Consider the following 19,940-nt stretch of genomic DNA (forward strand, 5'->3'; position numbering starts at 1 on the left):
ATACTCATCACTCAAAAGCCCAAATTGCAGAAGAAGCTTGGCCAACATCGTTCAGAGCTACTGACCTGAGTGAAAGCATAGTTTTCCCTCAGTTGCTCCTAGACATGGAAGAATAAAAATGGGAATGGCTCTAAATCCAGTGCTACCTCTGCTTCTCTCTTCATTTGGCCAGGGCTGGTAGATCAAGACTTCTCAGAACATCACTCAATTCTAGGACCTTACTATGAACCTTGCTCTGCCTTCCTTTTCTCCCAAGTATGTCCTGATATCAAGGCACCTGGACTTCCACTTGATTCCATCCTCAGGCCTTTTCTGCCCCCTCAAGAGCAGAACAGGAGATGTTCTATAATTAAGAATGTTTACTTTCTGAGGGCAAGAATACCTTACTTCACTTGGTCCATTTTCTATCTCCTGGATACCTACCAGTGCCAAGCACAGGGAAGATACTGAGTTATGACAAGCAGAATGCCATCCTGGCTGCCAAGGCTTACCTGCAGCCTCAGCAAGCAGACGTCCCCAAAGGGGGCAGGGCGGCCTAAAAGAGCACTGTGGACTTGCAGTTCACTCTCTCGCACCTTCTGCTCCAGCTGAGAGATATGTTTCCTCTGCCTGCAAAAGTCAGAACAGAATGAGGCCCAGGGTCCTTGACACAAACCCACTTGTAATATGAGCCCCAACTTTTCTTAAATAGGTAAAAACCTATTTACAAAATACACTTTGTAAACAAAGACCTTGGATTCTCGGGTAGTGCTGAAGGAGGAAATGCAAAGAAGAAAACTGACTGAGGCAAAATGAAGAAAGATCAGCTGCAAAGACCCAGCTGCCTCCTCTAGGCATTCCCCACAGCCCCTACAGAGATATGTAACAAACCTATCATATTATTCACACACAGAACTAGGCTACTTATCATGAGGCAAAGTAGGGGTCTAAACAGAGGAGGATGCACTGCCCTTGGGGAGATGTCATCAGTTGGGGGCCTATGGCCCCTTGCCCCCTTACTTGTCAATAAGGAGCTCCTTTTCCTTCAGAAGGTGTTCATTACTGTTCAAGATGCTCATCCATTGTGCTGGGTCTAACGTGGGCAATGAAGGAGAAAAACCAGCAGGATGGTGGCAGACGGCTCCATTCTGAAGCTGGAAGACAAACAGGCCCAGTGGGACTTAATGTTAACCTACAGGCACCTGAAAGCACCTATAAAGTGCCCAGCTGTGTCTGTAGTCAAGATTCACTTTGGCTCAGTTGGAGAAGGCCCACTGTTTATGAAATAATTTTAGCTCTGATGCATGACTGGAAAGAACCTGCCTGACAGACTTCTGCCAACTGGACACTCCCTGCTCAGAAAGGCTCTAGTTTCTAAGAAAAGGTCAGTTTATCTTTCTTTATCTGGAACAAAAGCAAATCAGAAGCTAAGATGCCCTCACCAACCAGGAAAGGAGAATGTGTCTTGCTTCCTTTCTCCCCATTCTTAGTAAGTACAAGAACTTTCAAAAAACAAAACAAAACAAAACAACAAACACAAAAGTAGTACAGTGGAAAGAATACGGGAATAAAAGATAGTTTTGAACCCTAGAGCTCTGCCACTTAAACCAGGTCTGTGTCTCTGGACAGATTAGTTATTCCAAGAACCTGGTAAATTTCTACATTTACCTCATCAGAGTAAGGATCAAATAATATTCTGTATGTTAAAGTACCTAGCCTAGTGACTGTTATGTAAGTACATAACACATAATCAGTGTTAGTGTCCTACTTCTGGGTTTCTCTTTGTAACCCTCTGCTTTGGAGAACCAATCTGGTGTTTAGAACCAACAGATTTGATGACATTCACAAGATTGCCTATCTACAAACATCTTCCCTCCTTTTTACAAACACTTTCTTTGGAGTCAAAACTTATAAGAAAACCTATATAGTTCTAAGATAAGCACAGAAACTGCGAAGTCCAAGGAAAGAAAGGCCTCTACCTGCATTTGCTCCATCTGTAAACGGATCAACTCCAGCTGCTGCCGACAAGTGCTGAGCTCACAAGATCGCTCGCGGGAATGCCAAGGGTCAGGATTCGGCTGCCACACCTGAGAAGGGAGAGGCTTGGAGAGCCCAGGAGCAGGCTGGAGTCCCAAAGGAAGAACCCCACTGCTGCCAGGGTGTGGTCCATTCCGCTCACATACTGCCCCGCTGCCCGGTGCCTTCTTGGTCTCAGGCAACCCTTTGTATAGCTCCTTGTTTGTGTCGGTTCTTGGGTTGTGGAAGTAGACTCGGTAGTGGGGATCTGAATAAAGTGTCTCCAGCATTGCCGACTGATTGAGGGTAGACTCCATATTGGGAACATCAAACTTTCTCGCTTCTTCTTCTCTTTCATGGCCCACTGCTGGAAACCAGGATTGCTCAACTCCATTTTCTCCAGCAGCACCACAAAGATACATGAAATCTCTAGAAAGGCCTGGAGAACGTTTCATTGAACTGAGGTCTCCATTTCTTGTCATCCCCACACTTTCAGCCAACCCTGACAAAGGAAGTTTGGTAGAGGATCCGGCAGCAGAATTTGGCTTGGAAGGAGAGGTCCCCAAAGTAGAAGGTATCACATGGGCTGTTGGAATGGTTACGTGACTTTTGATGGGCTGGAAAGAAGGACTGCTACTTGAACTGCAAAAATCTGTGGAGAGAATAGTCTTCCGTAAGTCAAAATCAAAGCAGCAAGCTTTTTTTGAGTTTGGCTGCTATGCCAGACATTCTCTGCCCGAGAGCAGGCAGAGAGGGCACTTTCACAAGTATCAGGCAGAAAAATATAGCAGCCTAAATGGGAGATGTGTGTTCTAGGATCTCAAATGCCATTCCCAAGGCAAACCAAAGAAAGGTAACATTGGCTTCACTTTTAATTTATACTGTCCTTTGTATTTGAAAGGGCTTCCCTGGTGGCTCAGAGGTTAAAGTGTCTGCCTCCAATGCGGGAGACCTGGGTTCGATCCCTGGGTTGGAAAGATCCCCTGGAGAAAGAAATGGCAACCCACTCCAGTATTCTTGCCCAAAGAATCCCATGGACGGAGGAGCCTGGTGGGCCACACTCCACGGGGTTGCAAAGAGTCGGACACAGCTAAAATCCTGCCAGTCAATAAAGCTGAAAACTGAACTTAAAAAAAAAAAAAATCACTTACTTAAGGGAACTGGATTAGGTCCTACTCTTCCAAGAGCTGGGCGACTCTAAGCTATAATCCAATCTAATAAAAATGTCTTTTCCAAGGGCTGCTGGAATCTTCTTTGATCTCCAAAAGCTCCACAGCAAAGGTGAACAATGGATCTAAACTATCCAAAGAATAAGGCAAACTGGATAGTGCTGCTTTGTGTCTGGGGCAGGGAGCACTGCATCTGAATCAGGATTCTGCTCTCTCTCCCACACGCCAGACCTGACTGCCAGGATATGTCAAGTTATTCTTAGCAACTCTCAGGTTTCATTCTAGCACAGTGAGCACTCTCAACTGGTAAACACTGAAATCCTCTTATTTTTTACTTTGCCTTTTATTTACCCCCTTGTTTGTACATAACTGTGATTTTTCACTTTCCTTGAGACTGGATTTATGTTTCCTTTAGCTCCTGCCTAGTCTTGAGAGACAACTCTCCGATTGGCTCTGCTGCAGAAGGTTCACATTTTTACTATTTCCAACTTTCAAGTGCTACTGTGAAGAGGACTACAAGGTCACAGAACAAACACAGGGCAGAGGGCCACAAGCAAAGTACAGGCAGGAATATGAGGAAACACACCTATTGCCTTCAGCAGGCAGGGAACCAAGAGAGGGGGACGAGGAACAGAAGCGTCTCTCTTTCTCAACTGTGTCCAATAGTCTTTCCAAACTAAGCAACATCTACTGTGGAGAAGAATAGATCCCAAATTTGTTCCATTTTCCATCAACCAACACAGAACACACTCAGCCAATGAGGACTAACCTTTTCCAGAATTAAATGGGTATAGATCTGCTATCATCTTCTCATATGCATTTGTAAGCAGTTCTTTAAAAACAAGCAAGCCAAATTATCCCTTATAATGTATGCAGAGTATCTAATTTCCTCTACTCAGATGATCGTGGGGCTATATAAAATACCATAGTAAAAACAAACCAGAAGCAAACCAACCAGTAATTTTTGATGACATGCATCAGCTTCTCAGGACCAAGAAAGAAGGACATTTCAAGAGTCAAAGGACACTATTTGTGATGTCCTGAAACTTAAATCCAGAACTAGTCACAGGGTTAAGGTAGACTGGTGGTGATGAAGATTCTAAGACTAGAAAGCTCTCTCCTTGAAATCTTCCATAGTGATACCATAACATTCTCTCATCAAGGGTCCCCACTCTCCAAATATAATAATGGAAGAGAAGACAGTAAGATTTTGGTTATGAGGGCTACTACTACGCTGAACTCGGCAACACCTTCTTCCATCCTCCATCCACGGCACCACGCTCTCTCACGTCTCACCAAATTCAGTTTTGAGCCCATAATGCCCAAAGGAGTAATGCCAAAACCTAAGTCACGAAGAAAGGTACCAACTGCCCCAAAAGAATATTGTTTCTCTAATTTTCTGGTGAGTATGGTCCATCTATGGATGATGAAATGAAGTCTGTCAGCACTTGTCATTTATCTACTGGGTTTATCTATTTACATTAGGAAATTGTGTGATTCCGAGAAAGTACTATAAAATGTCAAGTTACATTAAAGTCTGGATTGTGTTTCAGAGCATTTTGAAACAAAACAGCAACACATTTTCAAAAGGGTCACTATCTTCTATAATTTTCAAAGGCTATTCAAATTTAGCATATGAGATATGTGATTTTTTTAATATGAGCTATTTCAAATCCTAAAAGATGATGCTGTGAAAGTGCTGCACTCAATACGTCAGCATACTTGGAAAACTCAGCAGTGGCCACAGGACTGGAAAAGGTCAGTTTTCATTCCAATCCCAAAGAAAGGCAATGCCAAAGAATGCTCAAACTACCGCACAATTGCACTCATCTCACACGCTAGTAAAGTGATGCTCAAAATTCTCCAAGCCAGGCTTCAGCAATATATGAACCATGAACTTCCAGATGTTCAAGCTGGTTTTAGAAAAGGCAGAGGAACCAGAGATCAAATTGCCAACATCCGCTGGGTCATCGAAAAAGCAAGAGAGTTCCAGGAAAACATCTATTTCTGCTTTATTGACTATGCCAAAGCCTTTGAATGTGTGGATCACAATCAACTGTGGAAAATTCTGAAAGAGACAGGAATACCAGAACACCTGACCTGTCTCTTGAGAAACCTGTATGCAGGTCAGGAAGCAACAGTTAGAACTGGACATGGAACAACAGATTGGTTCCAAATAGGAAAAGGAGTAGTACATCAAGGCTGTATATTGTCACCCAGCTTATTTAACTTATATGCAGAGTACATCATGAGAAATGCTGGGCTGGAAGAAGCACAAGCTGGAATCAAGATTGCCGGGAGAAATATCAATAACCTCAGATATGCAGATGACACCACCTTTATGGCAGAAAGTGAAGAGGAACTAAGAAGGCTTTTGATGAAAGTCAAAGAGGAAAGAGGAAAGTGAAAGAGGAAAGTGAAAGAGAAGCTCAACATTCAGAAAACGAAGGTCATGGCATCTGGTCCCCTCATTTCATGAGAAACAGATGAGGAAACAGTGGAAACAGTGTCAGACTTCATTTTTTTGGGCTCCGAAATCACTGCAGATGGTGACTGCAGCCACGAAATTAAAAGACGCTTACTCCTTGGAAGGAAAGTTATGACCAACCTAGATAGCATATTCAAAAGCAGAGACATTACTTTGCCAACAAAGGTCCATCTAGTCAAGGCTATGGTTTTTCCAGTGGTCATGTATGGACGTGAGAGTTGGACGGTGAAGAAAGCTGAGCACCGAAGAATTGATGGTTTTGAACTGTGGTGCTGGAGAAGACTCTTGAGAGTCCCTTGACTGCAAAGAGATCGAACTGGTCCATTCTAAAGGAGATCAGTCCTGGGTGTTCACTGGAAGGACTGACGCTAAAGCTGAAACTTCAATACTTTGGCCACCTCACGCAAAGAGTTGACTCAATGGAAAAGATTCTCATGCTGGGAGGGATTGGGGGCAGGAGGAGAAGGGGACGACAGAGGTTGAGATCGCTGGATGGCATCACTGACTAGATGGACATGAGTTTGAGTGAACTCCAGGAGTTGGTGATGGACAGGGAGGCTTGGAGTGCTGCAATTCATGGGGTCACTAAGAGTTGGACACAACTGAGCAACTGAACTGAACAATTCACCAAATCATTGGGTTTTTGCCACTTCAAGGATATATCTCTAAACCTCTCCTTTCCTCAAACATACTCCCTGGCCCTCAACTCCCACCCCTCACCAAAAACAATTCATTCTTTCTAGCAACCCTCCTTTCTTGGTAAGGGGCAGACTTAGCTATTGCTAAATTTTGGTCACTTCTCCTATATCCCTTACTGGTTTATGAAGTTCGGTAGTCTGAAATAAGCCAGTGATGATTTCAGTCTTTATCAAAAAACTGAAAGACTTCTGAGCTCTCAGGTATCTACCTCTATCCTGTCCCTTGAGAATCTTCAAGGTAAAACACCTTAGTGAAGGGTAGAATCAAAAACCTAAATGGGGAATTCCCTGGCAGTTCAATGGTTAGGACTCCAGGCTTTCACTGCAGAGGCCTGGGTTCAATCCTCAGTTGGGGAACTAAGATCCTACAAGTTGCACAGAACAACCAGGAAAAGCAAAATGAAACAAAAAACCCTAAATGTCCATCAGCAAATGAATGAATAAAGATGTGGTACATATATTCAATGGAGTATTACTTAACCATAAAAAAGAAAAGAAAGAAAAATGAAATAAAGCCATTTGCAATAACATGAATGGACCTGGAGATTATCATACTGAGTCAGACAAAGATAAATATCATATCATATAATATCACTTATATGTGGAACCTAAAAAAATCATACAGATAAACTTATTTACAAACAGAAAATAGACTCATAGACTTAGAGAATGAATTTACGGTTACCAAACGGGAAAGGTGAAGAGGAGGGAAAAATTAGGATTTGGGGATTAACATACTATTGTAATCAACAAGGACCTACTGTATAGCACAGCGATCTCTACTCAATATTTTATAATATTCTAAATGGGAAATGAATATGAAAAAGAATAGATATATGTGTATATTTAACTGAATTACTTTGCCATACACCTGAAATTAACACAACATTGTAAATCAGCTGCACTCCATTATAAAATAAAAAAATCTTTAAATAGAAAGAAAGAACACCTAATGAACTATATTTTACACCAGTCACAAATGTTCTTGTCACCTGGGCTCCAAATAAACCAAGATATAGCCATGAACAAAATAAGCAAAAAATAAAATTAAGACCACAGTATATAACATGGCAGAAAAGAAACCTTAGATCCTTTTAAAAGAAACTTCTAGATCAATGGCTTTGGCCACCATGTCAAGACTACTATAATTTAAAAAAGAACACATAACTGGCAATTCCCTGGTGGTCCAGTGGTTAAGACCCTAAGCTTTCACCTCTGGGGACCCAAGTTTGATCTCTGGTCAGGTAACTGAGATCAATTGTGGTAACAAGCCACACACTCAGACAAAAAAATTAAAAATAAAAATGCACTAGGAAGGAAATATAAATATAATTTCCCCAAAGATATAAAAAGCATGCAGAGTTACACACAATCTATCTAACAATTTTACTGGATGAGATACAGCCAGTCAATTCAACAGGGGGAAAAATCTAGACAACTGTTTGATTTTTCAAAACTCAATTATTTAGTCAAAATGAAAAAGATCCTATGACTGCCCATGTAGACAAAACCTTAACAAGTCCTAAGTACATTGACAGTAATACTTTTGATTACACAAGTGATGGAAAGAATACTACAGGTGGGAGACCTGAATTTGATAATTAGCTGTGTGACATTAGGCAAGTTACTTAACCCTGTGTGGAATTTTTGTTACTCATTTGCAAAAATGAACTGGATTAAGTGATTTTTAAAGTCCTGTCTATTAAAATCTATTATTCCATTTACTCAATATTTATTGACACTGTGCCCATATACACATAGTTATCAAATCAAATGCCAGGTGCCCAGGAGTCAGTACTAGTATTTTATTCTTCAAAATAGAAGATTTTTTCCCAAACATTTGTTTGTTTTTTTAAAAAAAACCAGCTTTACTGAGATATAGTTCACATACCATACAATTTTCACCCACTTAAGACACACAATTCAATGTTTTTTTAGTATATTCACAGAATTATGTGACCATCACTACAATCAAGTTTAGAACATTTTCATCATCACCAAAGAAACCTTTTTACCCTCTAGAGGTCATGCTGCATTTACTCTAACTTCATAGCCTTGCTGCTGCTACTGCTCCTAAGTCGCTTCAGTTGTGTCCGACTCTGTGCGACCCCACAGATGGCAGCCCACCAGGCTCCCCTGTCCCTGGGATTTTCCAGGCAAGAACACGAGTGGGTTGCCATTTCCTTCTTCAATGCATGAAAGTGAAAAGTGAAAGTGAAGTCGCTCAGTCGTGTCCGACTCTTAGCGACCCCATGGATTGCAGCCTACCAGGCTCCTCCGTCCATGGGATTTGCCAGGCAAGAGTACTGAAGTGGGGTGCCATTGCCTTCTCCGTCATAGCCTTAGGCAACCACTAAATCTTTCTGTCTCTATATAAATTGGCCTATTTTGGACACTTAAAAATGGAATCATATAATATGTGGTCTTTTGTGTCTGGCTTTTTTTACTCAGCATGGCTTTTTTTACTCAGCACTGGATTTTTAAAGTTCATCCAGTTTGTGGGGTGTATTCATACTTCATTTCTTTTTATTGCTCCACAGTATTCTATAATATGGATATACAACATTTTATTCATCTATTTGTTAACTGATACATTGGGTTGTTTCCATTTTTCGGTTATTATTATTAACTAATGCTGCTATGAGCATTTGTGTACAAGTTGTGTGGATGTATGTTTTCATCTTCTCTTGAGTATATATACCCAGGAGTAGCTGAGCCATGATGCAACTCTATGTTTAATCTTTTAAAGAACTGCCAAACAGCTTTCCAAAGCAGCTGCAACATTTTACATTCCCACCAGCAATGTACAGGCTCCAGTTTCTCTACATTCCCACCAACACTTATTATCTTTTTGATTATAGCCATCCAAGTGGGTGTGACATCTGATAAAGTACCAAAGTAATTTGTTTTGTGACTTTAATCAGCTCATTTAATCACTCTTGAAATTCAGCTTTCTCATTTGTAGATTGGAAATAAAATATCTCTTGGGACTTCCCTGTTGATTCAGTGATTAAGACTCCATGCTCCCATTGCAGGGGGCCAGGGTTTGTTCTCTGGTCAGGGAACTAGATCTCATATGTCACAACTAAACATCTCAAGTGCCAAAACTAAGACCCAGTGCTTAAAAAAAAAAATGCATAGAGTTCTTAATGGTATTAATGAAAAAAAATTTAGTGCAGTATTCATCATAAAGTATTTGATAAACAGTAGTTAATTATTATCACTAGATTTTCTGTCCTCCTAGGAACCCACCATCTAAATAAAAAGAAAAAAAAAAATCTTGTGAAGTACAACCTTACAGCTTTTTGCTGTTTTTTCTTTTTAATTTTTTATTGGGATATATTATTTACAAAGCAGCCTAACACCTATTACTTAAGTGCAAAAACCAGTGGCAGAAAAAATATGGCAGAAAAAATAAAGTATAAGATTGCAAAAAGGAAGATCAGTAATGGGAGAAAGAGATATGCAAAGTTTGGTCAAGACACTTCACTAAATCATGAAAAATAAGATCAACATAGCTGGGAGGGGCAAGAGAAGATGAGAATAGCACAAATGGGTCCAGATTAAAGAAGGAAAGAGCTCAGGTATCAAAAAAAAAAAAAACAATAGTTCTGTGCTTTCTGTGCTTTCATAGCATAGTTAAGACAACATACCTGAGGACAGTAAGAAATATGTCTGGGGCTTCCCTGGTGGCTCAGTGGTAAAGAATCCACCTGCCAATGCAGGAGACAAGGATTCAATCCCTGGTCCAGGAAGATTCCACATGCCACTGAGCAACTAAGCCCATGTGCCCACAACTACTGAGCTTGTGCTCTAGAGCCCTGGAGCTGCAACTACTGAAGCTGGCACACCCTAGGGCCCATGCTCTCCAACAAGGGAAGATGCTGTAATGAGAAGCCAATGTACCGCAACTAGAAAGTAAGTCCTGCTCTCCACAACTAGAGAAAAGCCCATGCAGCAACGAAGACCTAGCACAGCCAAAAACAAACAAACAAACAAACAAAAAGTGTGAATGGGACAGGGACAGATCACAGAATTGAAGCCTCTGACCTTTATCCTCCAAGTAACAGAAACAGTTGAGGATTTTCAGGAAAGGAAACTATGAAATCAGGATTTAAGATTAATCTGGCAGGAGAGAGAAAGACCTGATGCCAAGAAACCTATTAGGAAGCTGTTCAGGCAGGACAAACAGCAGAAGTTGAAAGGAAGGGACCAGTTGTGACGAGAATAGCATAGGAAGAATCAAGCAGACTCTGAGTAAATTGACTTATGAATATTCTGGAAATGACAATACACCTGAAATACAATTTGAAAACGACAACATATTTTGGTAATCAAATCATTAATTCAAACTTACCCTCTGCGATGTCTGAGCACGATGTGCCAATGGCTGTGTCCCCACTGTCGGCTACACTTGAACAACGACTGAAGCGGCTCCGAAAGGCCTCTGAGATAACTGGGGTCTGCCATTCAGTCCTCAGGGAACTGCCCTTCTGAATCACGCTGGAACCTGAAACAACCAGCATTTCCCACTGTTAATGTGAATCAGCTTGTATAATTCCACAAAACGTTTTTTAAAAAATCACTTAAACCTGTGAGAGAAGAGCCATACCTCACCCCTTTCTTCCTCCTGTGCCTATTTCAGCTACTCTGAATTAGTTAACTTTATTTTTTTTTAATGATGTTTTTTAAAATTAGGCATTCATCCATTCAGTCATGGCTGCACGGGGTCTCTGTTGTGGCATGGGGACTCTTCATTGCTGCAGGTGGGCTTTCTCTAGTTGTGGCGAGTAGGGGCTACTCTCTAGTTGTGGTGCTGGGCTTCTCCTTGCAGTGGGTTCTCTTGTCTCAGAGCACGGGCTCTAGACACTAGGGCTCAGCAGTTGTGGCACACAGGTTCAGCTGCCCCAAGGCATGTGGAATCTTAGTTCCCAAACTAGGGATCGAACCCATGTTCCCTGCATTGCAAGGCAGATTCTCAACCACTGAACCACCAGGGAAGTCCTTGAATTAGTTAAGTCTAAATGGAAATAGCATAAGAGATGAGAATGTTCAAAGACACAAAAAAAGACCTACCAAGGATCCAAGAGTACTGAGACAGTAATAGTTAACAGCGGCTCCATTCTTTGAAATCTAGAAGCCACGGCACTTTACAAACGTGGTCTCATCTACCTACTTAGTGAAAAGTATTATAATCCCTATTTTACAGAGGATACAACTGAGATTTGAACCCATGTTATTCTGATTTCAATACCCACATTTTTCCCTCTTGCAGGGTTTCTCAACAGGTGCTCTTGGCATTCTGGGTCTGACAATTCTTCAATGTATACTCTACCTACTACAGGATGGTTAAGCATCCCTAGTCCTTCCCCATCCCCTAAATGCCAGTAACAGACCTCACTCCATCCCACCATCACTGTGAAACCTGAAAATACCCCCATATGTTTCTAAATGCTCCACAGGGTAACATGCAATCCAGTGTCCTTTGTAAATCACCACTTGGGAATGAATCAGGGTATCCTTCTGGGCAGAGTGAATCCAGATCAAGGCAAGTCTTACAAGTTAATCTGAAGGGTTCTGGGAGGCAATGCAGAGGAACTACTAAAATTTCTGAGCAGGTAAGATGAAACAAGACTGATGAAATTTATCTGACTTTGTCAGCTTGCTGTTTGAGGCTTGGTAGATAGGAATTGTTCAATAAATACTTGATTTAAGAACATATTAGCAAAGAATTAAATTCATTAAAAAAAAAGAATTAAATTCAAATTATTTTTTAAAAATCACTGTAATTTTTCTAAACTTTATCTGAGATGATCCATGTAAACAAACAGGTAATGGCAGCTGCTTATCCATTTGAAGTGTCAGAATCTGAGTGTGTAAAATATGTTTCTACACACTCTATGATCTAGTGGGAAGCAAATGATATTTGAATTTAGTGCTTCTCCCACCTTCTGAACCAACCTACTTTTGCTTCTTTTTTCGCTACCCTTACTTTTACTTTCTACTGAAGATATTCTCACTTTCCCCAAGAACTCCTTTTATTCTTTGGGTCTCAGGGGACTGTCTGATTTGAAAGCATCTATATATACACAGTAATCTGTAATAATCTTTAGTAGAAAACACAGCCAAAAATTAAAGCCTCTGATCAGCGTAAGATTAGCCAGTGTTACTATACTAAATTAACAAAATTCTAGCCAGAAGCAAAGAAATTTGACTTCCTGGTGAGTCTATATGGCATTATCTCTCCAGTAAGTGTATAATTTATCATGTTTTTTGAAACAGTGAAAAATCCATTGAGGGCCTCATCTTGGAAACCACTTCCTGTTACTACTACTAATCTTTTTCTTCACTTCTACCATCTTCCTAGTCAGCCACTCCAAATATCAATTCTAAAAGAAAGATTTGCTGAAATGAAAGCGTGCTTTGGTACAATTACAGAGACTGATTATCTGAAGTGTGTGAGTTCTGTGTTATGCCATGTGTCCTATTATCGGCTCGTGGGCCATGATCAATCAAACAAGAGACCACAGTGAACAATGCACAGAAAGGCAGTGAGCTGACAGGAACTGCTGCATTCCAAGACTTGCACTATACATAGCTGTCCTAAAAAACTGTACATTTAGTCCTAAGACAGTGCATAGCAGATGTTCAATAAATATTTGCTGAATGACTCTTGAATTTTTTCAAAGTGCTTACTATATGCAAGGCCATATGCCTAGAAGAAAATAACATACCTGTCAAAATGTCTGTTATAAGGCACTGTAAGGTTTTTAAAGTTAAAGAAAACATATCATTAGTTCCATAAATGTATTCTTTCTTCATAAATGTACCAGAATGCAAAAGTTATTTTTCTAAAATGGTACTTCCTATTTGAATATACCATATCTACTTAAATGTTGCCTATTGAGTGTGTATGAGCCTTCCAGGCTCCTCTGCCCATGGAATTTTCCAGGCAAGAATACTGAAGTGGGTAGCTTTTCCCTTCTCCAGGGGATCTTCCCAACCCAGGTATCGAATCCAGGTCTCCCACATTGCAGGTGGATTCTTCACCAGCAGAGCCACATGGGAAGCCCTTCACTTAATGTTGTCTATTGAGTGTATATACATATTTACATGTTTTAATATATATATAAAATATACATATATACTTTTAACATAGTAACTTAGGATATCAACTGAGCTTTCAAAATCCTTTAAATCCATTCTAGAGATAAATTTCTGAGTCTCTAGTGACAACATAAGTGAGACTGCTGGCATCCAAGAATTCCAATCTTTGTGGGCTAGCAGATGACTGACCCGCCCACAGGACTACAAAGACAACATAGACCACAGTAATTTATGCTTGTTTCTCTGATTTCAAATGGAACTATGTTCCAAAGTCGTGTTTTGTTCCAATCCTTTATATGCCCCCCTCAATAATCAATCACGTGGTCTTGTTGGAAGCCATGTAGCACGAGAGATAAATAGTTATTCTCTCAGAGAGATCTATTTTTCTATTCAATGTAGCCTCACATCATTTTTGTTCTTTTGGTACCAGCATTTCAGTGGATGCTTGTTTGTTCAGTATTTCCTTTTAAGGAAATTTCTGTTATAAAATAACAGACCAATGGTCAGAATTTAATCCAGAAAACTTTGACTACTCACCTGGTGAGGTGGCATGAGAGATCCTCTCACTTGGGTATTTATCCTGCATAGCCACGAACACAGTTACTTGAGCCAGCTGTAAAATAAAGGAAGCAGTCAGATCTCTCCATTATCTTTTAATTCCCTGTAATTCATTCCCATTCAGCTGAAACTGCCAAATGCATACAAAGTATTCAAGTATTCTTCCACATGTTTTACTCCTAAGGATATTTTTTTAAGGCAAAGCAACTCCCAATATTTCACTCTACTTCTCCCAAAGCAAGAAGAAAACACCTAGAACCAAACAGAGATTCTCAATACTGATCCTATAAGGTCTAGAACCCTTCTGATTATTGCAAAAATTAAAAATAATATTACTTTAATTAAAAAGCTGCCAAAGATATTCTTACCTGCTGGAATGGGATGGAAGAGTGAGGTAGGAAAAAAACTAAGTAACCAAAACAACAGCAAAATATTATAGCTTCAATCCTGATGAACATAAAATGAATTCCCCGATTCCTCCAGTAATGAAAGTTAGTCATATGATGTACAATGATGGACAGAATTCTTGGTCAAAAGCAGAACTCCAATCCTCAGCTGGGAACATGAGATTTTCTTCCCATTTCCCCATTACTTAAATAAAACATTTATACTTATTCTAATGGTAGGATCTAAGAATTCAGTATAAGTCTGATTACTAGTTGTACAAACAAAAGCTTTAATTAGCTGTAACTAATAATAGCAAATAATATCTTGTGTATGTATAGTACTTGAGAGGCAGCACAGAGTAAGAGAAGTGGCTCAGAGCACTGACTCTCAATCAGACAGCTCAGGTTTGAAGTTGGACATGAGCCAATGCATTGGAATAGACCCTGATGCTGGGAAAGACTAAGGGTGGGAGGAGAAGGGGGCAACAGAGGATGAGATAGCTGGATGGCAACACTAACTCAATGGACATGAGTTTGAGCAGGCTCCAGGAGACAGTCAAGGACAGGGAAGCCTGGCATGCTATAGTCCATGGGATCACAATGAGTTGGACGCAACTGAACAACAAATGAGCAATGTATTAGCTGTGTAATCTTGGGCAAATTTCTTAGTATCTTTGTGCCTCAGCTCTTTCCTATAAAAATGAGGATAAAAACAGGACCTAATTTGTTCTCATTTAGGATTAACTTACAATGGTGTCTGATACATATTAAGTGTTTTATTAATGCTTTTATTATACTTGGCATATTAACATTTTATGTTAATAGAAAGTGAAAAAGTACAATTCCTGGAAGATAAATTATCAATTTAGAAACTTTGAATTTATAAGAGCCCATGGGGCTTCCCTGATAGCTCAGATGGTGAAGAATCCACCTGCAATACAGGAGACCATGGTTCAATTTCTGGGTCAGGAAGATCCCCTGGAGAAGGGATAGGTTACCCACTCTAGTATTCTTGGGCTTCCCTTGTGGCTCAGCTGTTAAAGAATCCACCTGCAGTGCAAAATGGGTCGCAAAGAGTCGGACGTGACTGACTTTCAGAGTTTGGGACAAACTATCCACAGAACACAATTCTTAGAGGTGAAATTTAACTTTGGAAGGAAAAAAAAGGCTATACGGTATGTTTTCCCTAATGTGCTTTACTGACCTCTGCAGTTTTTTCTTAGTAGCAACAACAAACCCTAATTCACTGCATCTACAACAGAAATTGTACGATCCCCTGAAATCCCAGGTCTCCACATACTGGGTAAGAGAAACTTTGTGCAGTTAAACAGTTTCCATTTATGGCTAGTATTATTCAGTGTTTTACGGTGACACCGAAGGATGATCTACCTACTAGTGATACCGGTCAATATCATCCCCTTTTTTAAAATAAAGATTGGCCCATTAAATTCTGAAACCTTTCCAAATTCAGAGGAGTTGAAAATGGGATAACAAAAGAATTCTCAGTTAAAACATGGATTTATCCTATGACTCAGCAGCTCCAAATGTATGTCAACACAAAATCTTGTACATTAATCTTCATAGCAGCATTATGAAGTGGCCAAAAAGTAGAAAGAAATGTCCATTAGCTGATGGATAAATAAAACGTGGCCTTCCATCACAGCTCAATTCATAAAGAATCAGTCTGCAATGCAGGAGACCCTGGTTCGATTCCTGGGTCAGGAAGATCCCCTGGAGAAGGGAAAGGCTACCCACTCCAGTATTCTGGCCTGGAGAATTCCATGAACTATATAGTCCATGGGGTTGCAAAGAGTTGGACACAACTGAGCGACTTTCACTTTCTTTTTCAAATAAAATGTGGTATATTCATACAATGGAATATTAGTAGGCAGCAAAAAAGGAATGAAGTATTGATACCTGCTACAACATGGATGAACACTGGAAATAATATATTAAGTAAAGGAGGACAAGTACAAAAGGCCATATATTGTATGAATCCATTTATACAAAGTGTCCAGAACTGGCAAATCCATAAAGACAGTAGATGAGTGGTTGCTGGGGAATAAGAGGAGGGCAGGGAGTTTCTGACCAGCCTGAACAAAATGCTGAGATTAGATAGTGATGATGGCTGTGCAAGCTTGTGAGTACACTAAAACCTCTGAATTGCACACACATAAAACTGAATTTTATGTGAATTAAATCTCAAAAAAACTCCCATAAGGAGTAACACAATACAGAATAAATAATTCTTAACTTCTTCCTACTTAAGTTTACAAGTAGATGGGCTACTGGTGGAAATTTTTAGAGACATTTGAAAGAGACAGACTTCTTGAGATAAAAGTGAGAGAAATGAATGCATAAGAAGTAATACAAATAGCCAATTATACAGCCAAGAGAGGTAAAAATGAATGCAGGCAGACAGAAGAAAAGAACCCAGCACTGATAATTTCTACTTTCAAAGGTGTTTAAACTACAGAACAATTCATTCAACAAATTCAACATGTAGTAAGTACAAGCATACGTCTTTTTTTTATTGCACTTCACTTTACTGAGCTTCACAGATTCCATTTTTTTAACAAACTGAAGATCTGTGGCAACTCTGGTGTCAAGCAAGTCTATGGATGCCATTTTTTTCCTGCAGCATTTGCTCACTTTGTGTGTCACATTTTGGTGATTCTTGCAATATTCCAAGCTTTTTCAACATTATTACATCCGTTATGGGGAGCTGTGATTAGTGAACTTTGATATTACTATTGTAACTGCAGGAGTAGTAGAACTAGCAAGAGGACTAAAATTAGACGTGGAGCCTGAAGATGTGACTGAATTACTGCAATCTCATGATAAAACTTTAAAAGATGAAGAGATGCTTCTTATGGATGAGGAAAGTGGTTTCTTGAGATGGAACTACTTCCAGTCAAGATGCTGTCAAGACTGTCGAAATGACAACAAAGGATTTAGAATATTACATAAACTTAGTTGATAGAGCAGTAGCAGGGTTTGAGAGGACTGACTGGTTTTGAAAGAAGTTCCACCATGGGGAATATACCATTAAACAGCTTTACATGTTACAGAAAAATTGTTTGTGAAAGGAAAAGTCAATCAATGCAGTAAACTTCACTGTTGTCTTATTTTAAGAAATTGCCACAGCCACCCCAACATTCAGCAACCATCACTTCATTCAGTCATCAGCCATTAACATCAAGGCAGAATCCTCTACTGGCAAATTAGCAGAGATTACAAATCACTGAGGGTTTAGATGATGGTTAGCATTTTTTAGCAATAAAGTATTTTTTAATAAAGGCGTGTACATTTTTAAAAGACATAATGCTATTGCATACTTAATGGACTACAGTAAAGTATAAACATAACATATACATACTGAGAAACCAAAAAAATTTGTGTGACTCCATTTATTCTGGTGGTTTGGAACCCTACCCACAATATCTCTGAGGTATGCCAGTCCTTACTACCCATCAAGCACTGTGCTAAAGATTCTATAGTATCATGTCTTATGTTTAATACTCACATCAAACCTATGAGGTAGTTACTAAGCCACCACAAGTTGGAGTTTCTGTCTCAGACACAGCCAGAGCTGCAAGTCCCAAAGCACTTAGGAGCTGGGGCAGCTCATATAATTTCTTCATTTTGTCATTGGTCACCACCCAAGCTCTATTTCCCAAGTTGCTATCCAAGAACTAGATTTTGACTGTTGTTAAGTATTCCTCCTTTGAAGAATTATAATCTTAGTGTGGAATACATTTGGCAGCTGTTGAGAGAACCACATCAAGACCGGAGAGGATTTGAAGGGATACATACAGTTGACACATACACACTAAGAATCTCACAGCATTACACTATTTCCATCGCCTTGATCATTCATCGAACCAGATCTAAAGAGCCAAGATGTTGCCTTTACAAAGGAGTCCTGAAACACACCACACCATCAAATTATTATAAAACATACAAGGCCTAAGGGCAAGAAATGAAGCATGGTTATCTTAATCGTCCTTGTATCACCACCCCTCCCTTCCTAGCACACAGTATTCAATTCATCAACGAAAATTTACTGAGTGCCTATTTGCCTGGCTCTGTGCCATGTGGTGGAAGTAGACTGGTGCAGAGGACAAACAGGGTTCTGATCCTTCCGTTTAATGTGCTGAACACCCTCTACTGAATAAATAAGCTTCAACACACTTTATGTGCATCCAGAGAACCAGCTCCTCCCTGTCTATAGCAGGGATCCTCAATCCTGGTACTACTGACACTGGAGTCGGTAAGTCTTTGATGTAGGGCTGTCCTGCAGGCTGTTCAGCAGCACCCCTGACATCTGTCTACCCATGGGATGCCAGGAACAATCCCAGAGTTGTGAGAACCCAAAACGTCTCCAGACACTGTTTAATAGCTTGTGGAGGGGGAAGCAAAACAGTGCCAGCTCAGAAATTCCATCCCAGCGCCTTCACGAGCGCTCTCGGTCCCTCCGGCCTTCCTTCTCTATTCATGCTCCAAATCTTGGCTCAAACTTCGCTTCCTCGGGGAGGGCTCCCCGCCCCCTCAGACCTGTTGGTGCCTAGGGTTCCGCGCTCCGTACTTCTCCACCCGGCACAACCACCCGGTTGACGTCTACTCTCGCAGGGCTACGCGCTCCTAGAGGGCAAGGAACGTCCCTCCCGCCGTGCCCTGGCGACCGGGACCGGGACTGTACCTCACAGAGGTCCCGCAATTGCTGTGGAATGAGGGATGGAGAGAGCAAGGCGATGAAAGCGGGGGGCGTTATTTCAGAAAGCCGGGGCGTGAGAGACCCAAGGCGGGCAGCTCAGCCGCTCTGCGCATGCTCTTCGCTCTCCCTCGGCCCCCACGGAGGCAGGTCGACCGTGCCCGAGGCTCTGCCGGGGTTCTCCAAGGAGGGCACAGGGTTTGTCAGTCAACGAAGGCCCGGGAGAGAGGAGGACTTACGTGGGCTTGAAAGCGAGCAGCAAAACCCCTCACTCAGAAACACCAACCGCTGCGACCACGTCTGCCACGGACAGCGGCTCGGCCCCCTCAGCTTGCCTAACGGCCGTTAACACGCCCGCCAGGCCGCGCGCCGCGCGCTCCGCCCCGGCCCCGCCCCTTTCTGCCCATCTGCGACCAATCAGAAGTAGGGCCGCGCGGGTGTCCCGCCCTTGCACGCCGCCCTCGGCGCGGGGAACGGACGGATCTCTCTGCGCATGAGCCAGTCGCCGCTCTCTGCCGTCGCCTCAGCCCTTCTACTTGTCTCGCTTCTGGGCGGAGCGCTGCTCACCGGGCCCTGAAGTGGCCTTCTTGGGCCTGTGCAGATTGAAAAACTGGGCACAGCTCATTCCGGGATCCCAGCCTACTCCATTCCTCACCACCTATCAGTACTCCCACCTGAAACAGGGGGTCACATTGTGACCAGGAGTTAGGTTGTGATCAGGGTCACTGTCTTGTCAGGGTCAGGACTTGATCTGGTTACGTAACAGGCCATGGTCAGTCTGTGACCAGGAGTCAGATTGAAGGGTATGGGATCAATTTTGCCTCC

General features: G+C 41.3%; 1 protein-coding gene across 3 annotated transcripts in view; it reads right to left on the minus strand.

Moving 5' to 3' along the window:
• CEP85 (centrosomal protein 85) overlaps positions 1–19,704 on the minus strand; it is a 36,573-nt gene extending 16,869 nt beyond the window's left edge. The window contains exons 1-6 of one of the 3 annotated variants that reach the window (XM_061392510.1): positions 19,683–19,704; positions 13,995–14,070; positions 10,708–10,860; positions 1,959–2,647; positions 1,000–1,133; positions 492–609 (exon numbers count right to left, since the gene is read on the minus strand). In XM_061392510.1, coding sequence (XP_061248494.1) covers positions 492–609; positions 1,000–1,133; positions 1,959–2,647; positions 10,708–10,860; positions 13,995–14,043 — 1,143 coding nt within the window. In that variant the 5' untranslated portion in view covers positions 14,044–14,070; positions 19,683–19,704. The other 2 variants (XM_061392489.1, XM_061392500.1) reach the window with 2 other exon arrangements.
• Between the last annotated feature and the right edge of the window lie 236 nt (positions 19,705–19,940).

This window comes from Bos javanicus, chromosome 2, assembly GCF_032452875.1.
Source record: "Bos javanicus breed banteng chromosome 2, ARS-OSU_banteng_1.0, whole genome shotgun sequence".
Lineage (NCBI taxonomy): Eukaryota > Metazoa > Chordata > Mammalia > Artiodactyla > Bovidae > Bos > Bos javanicus.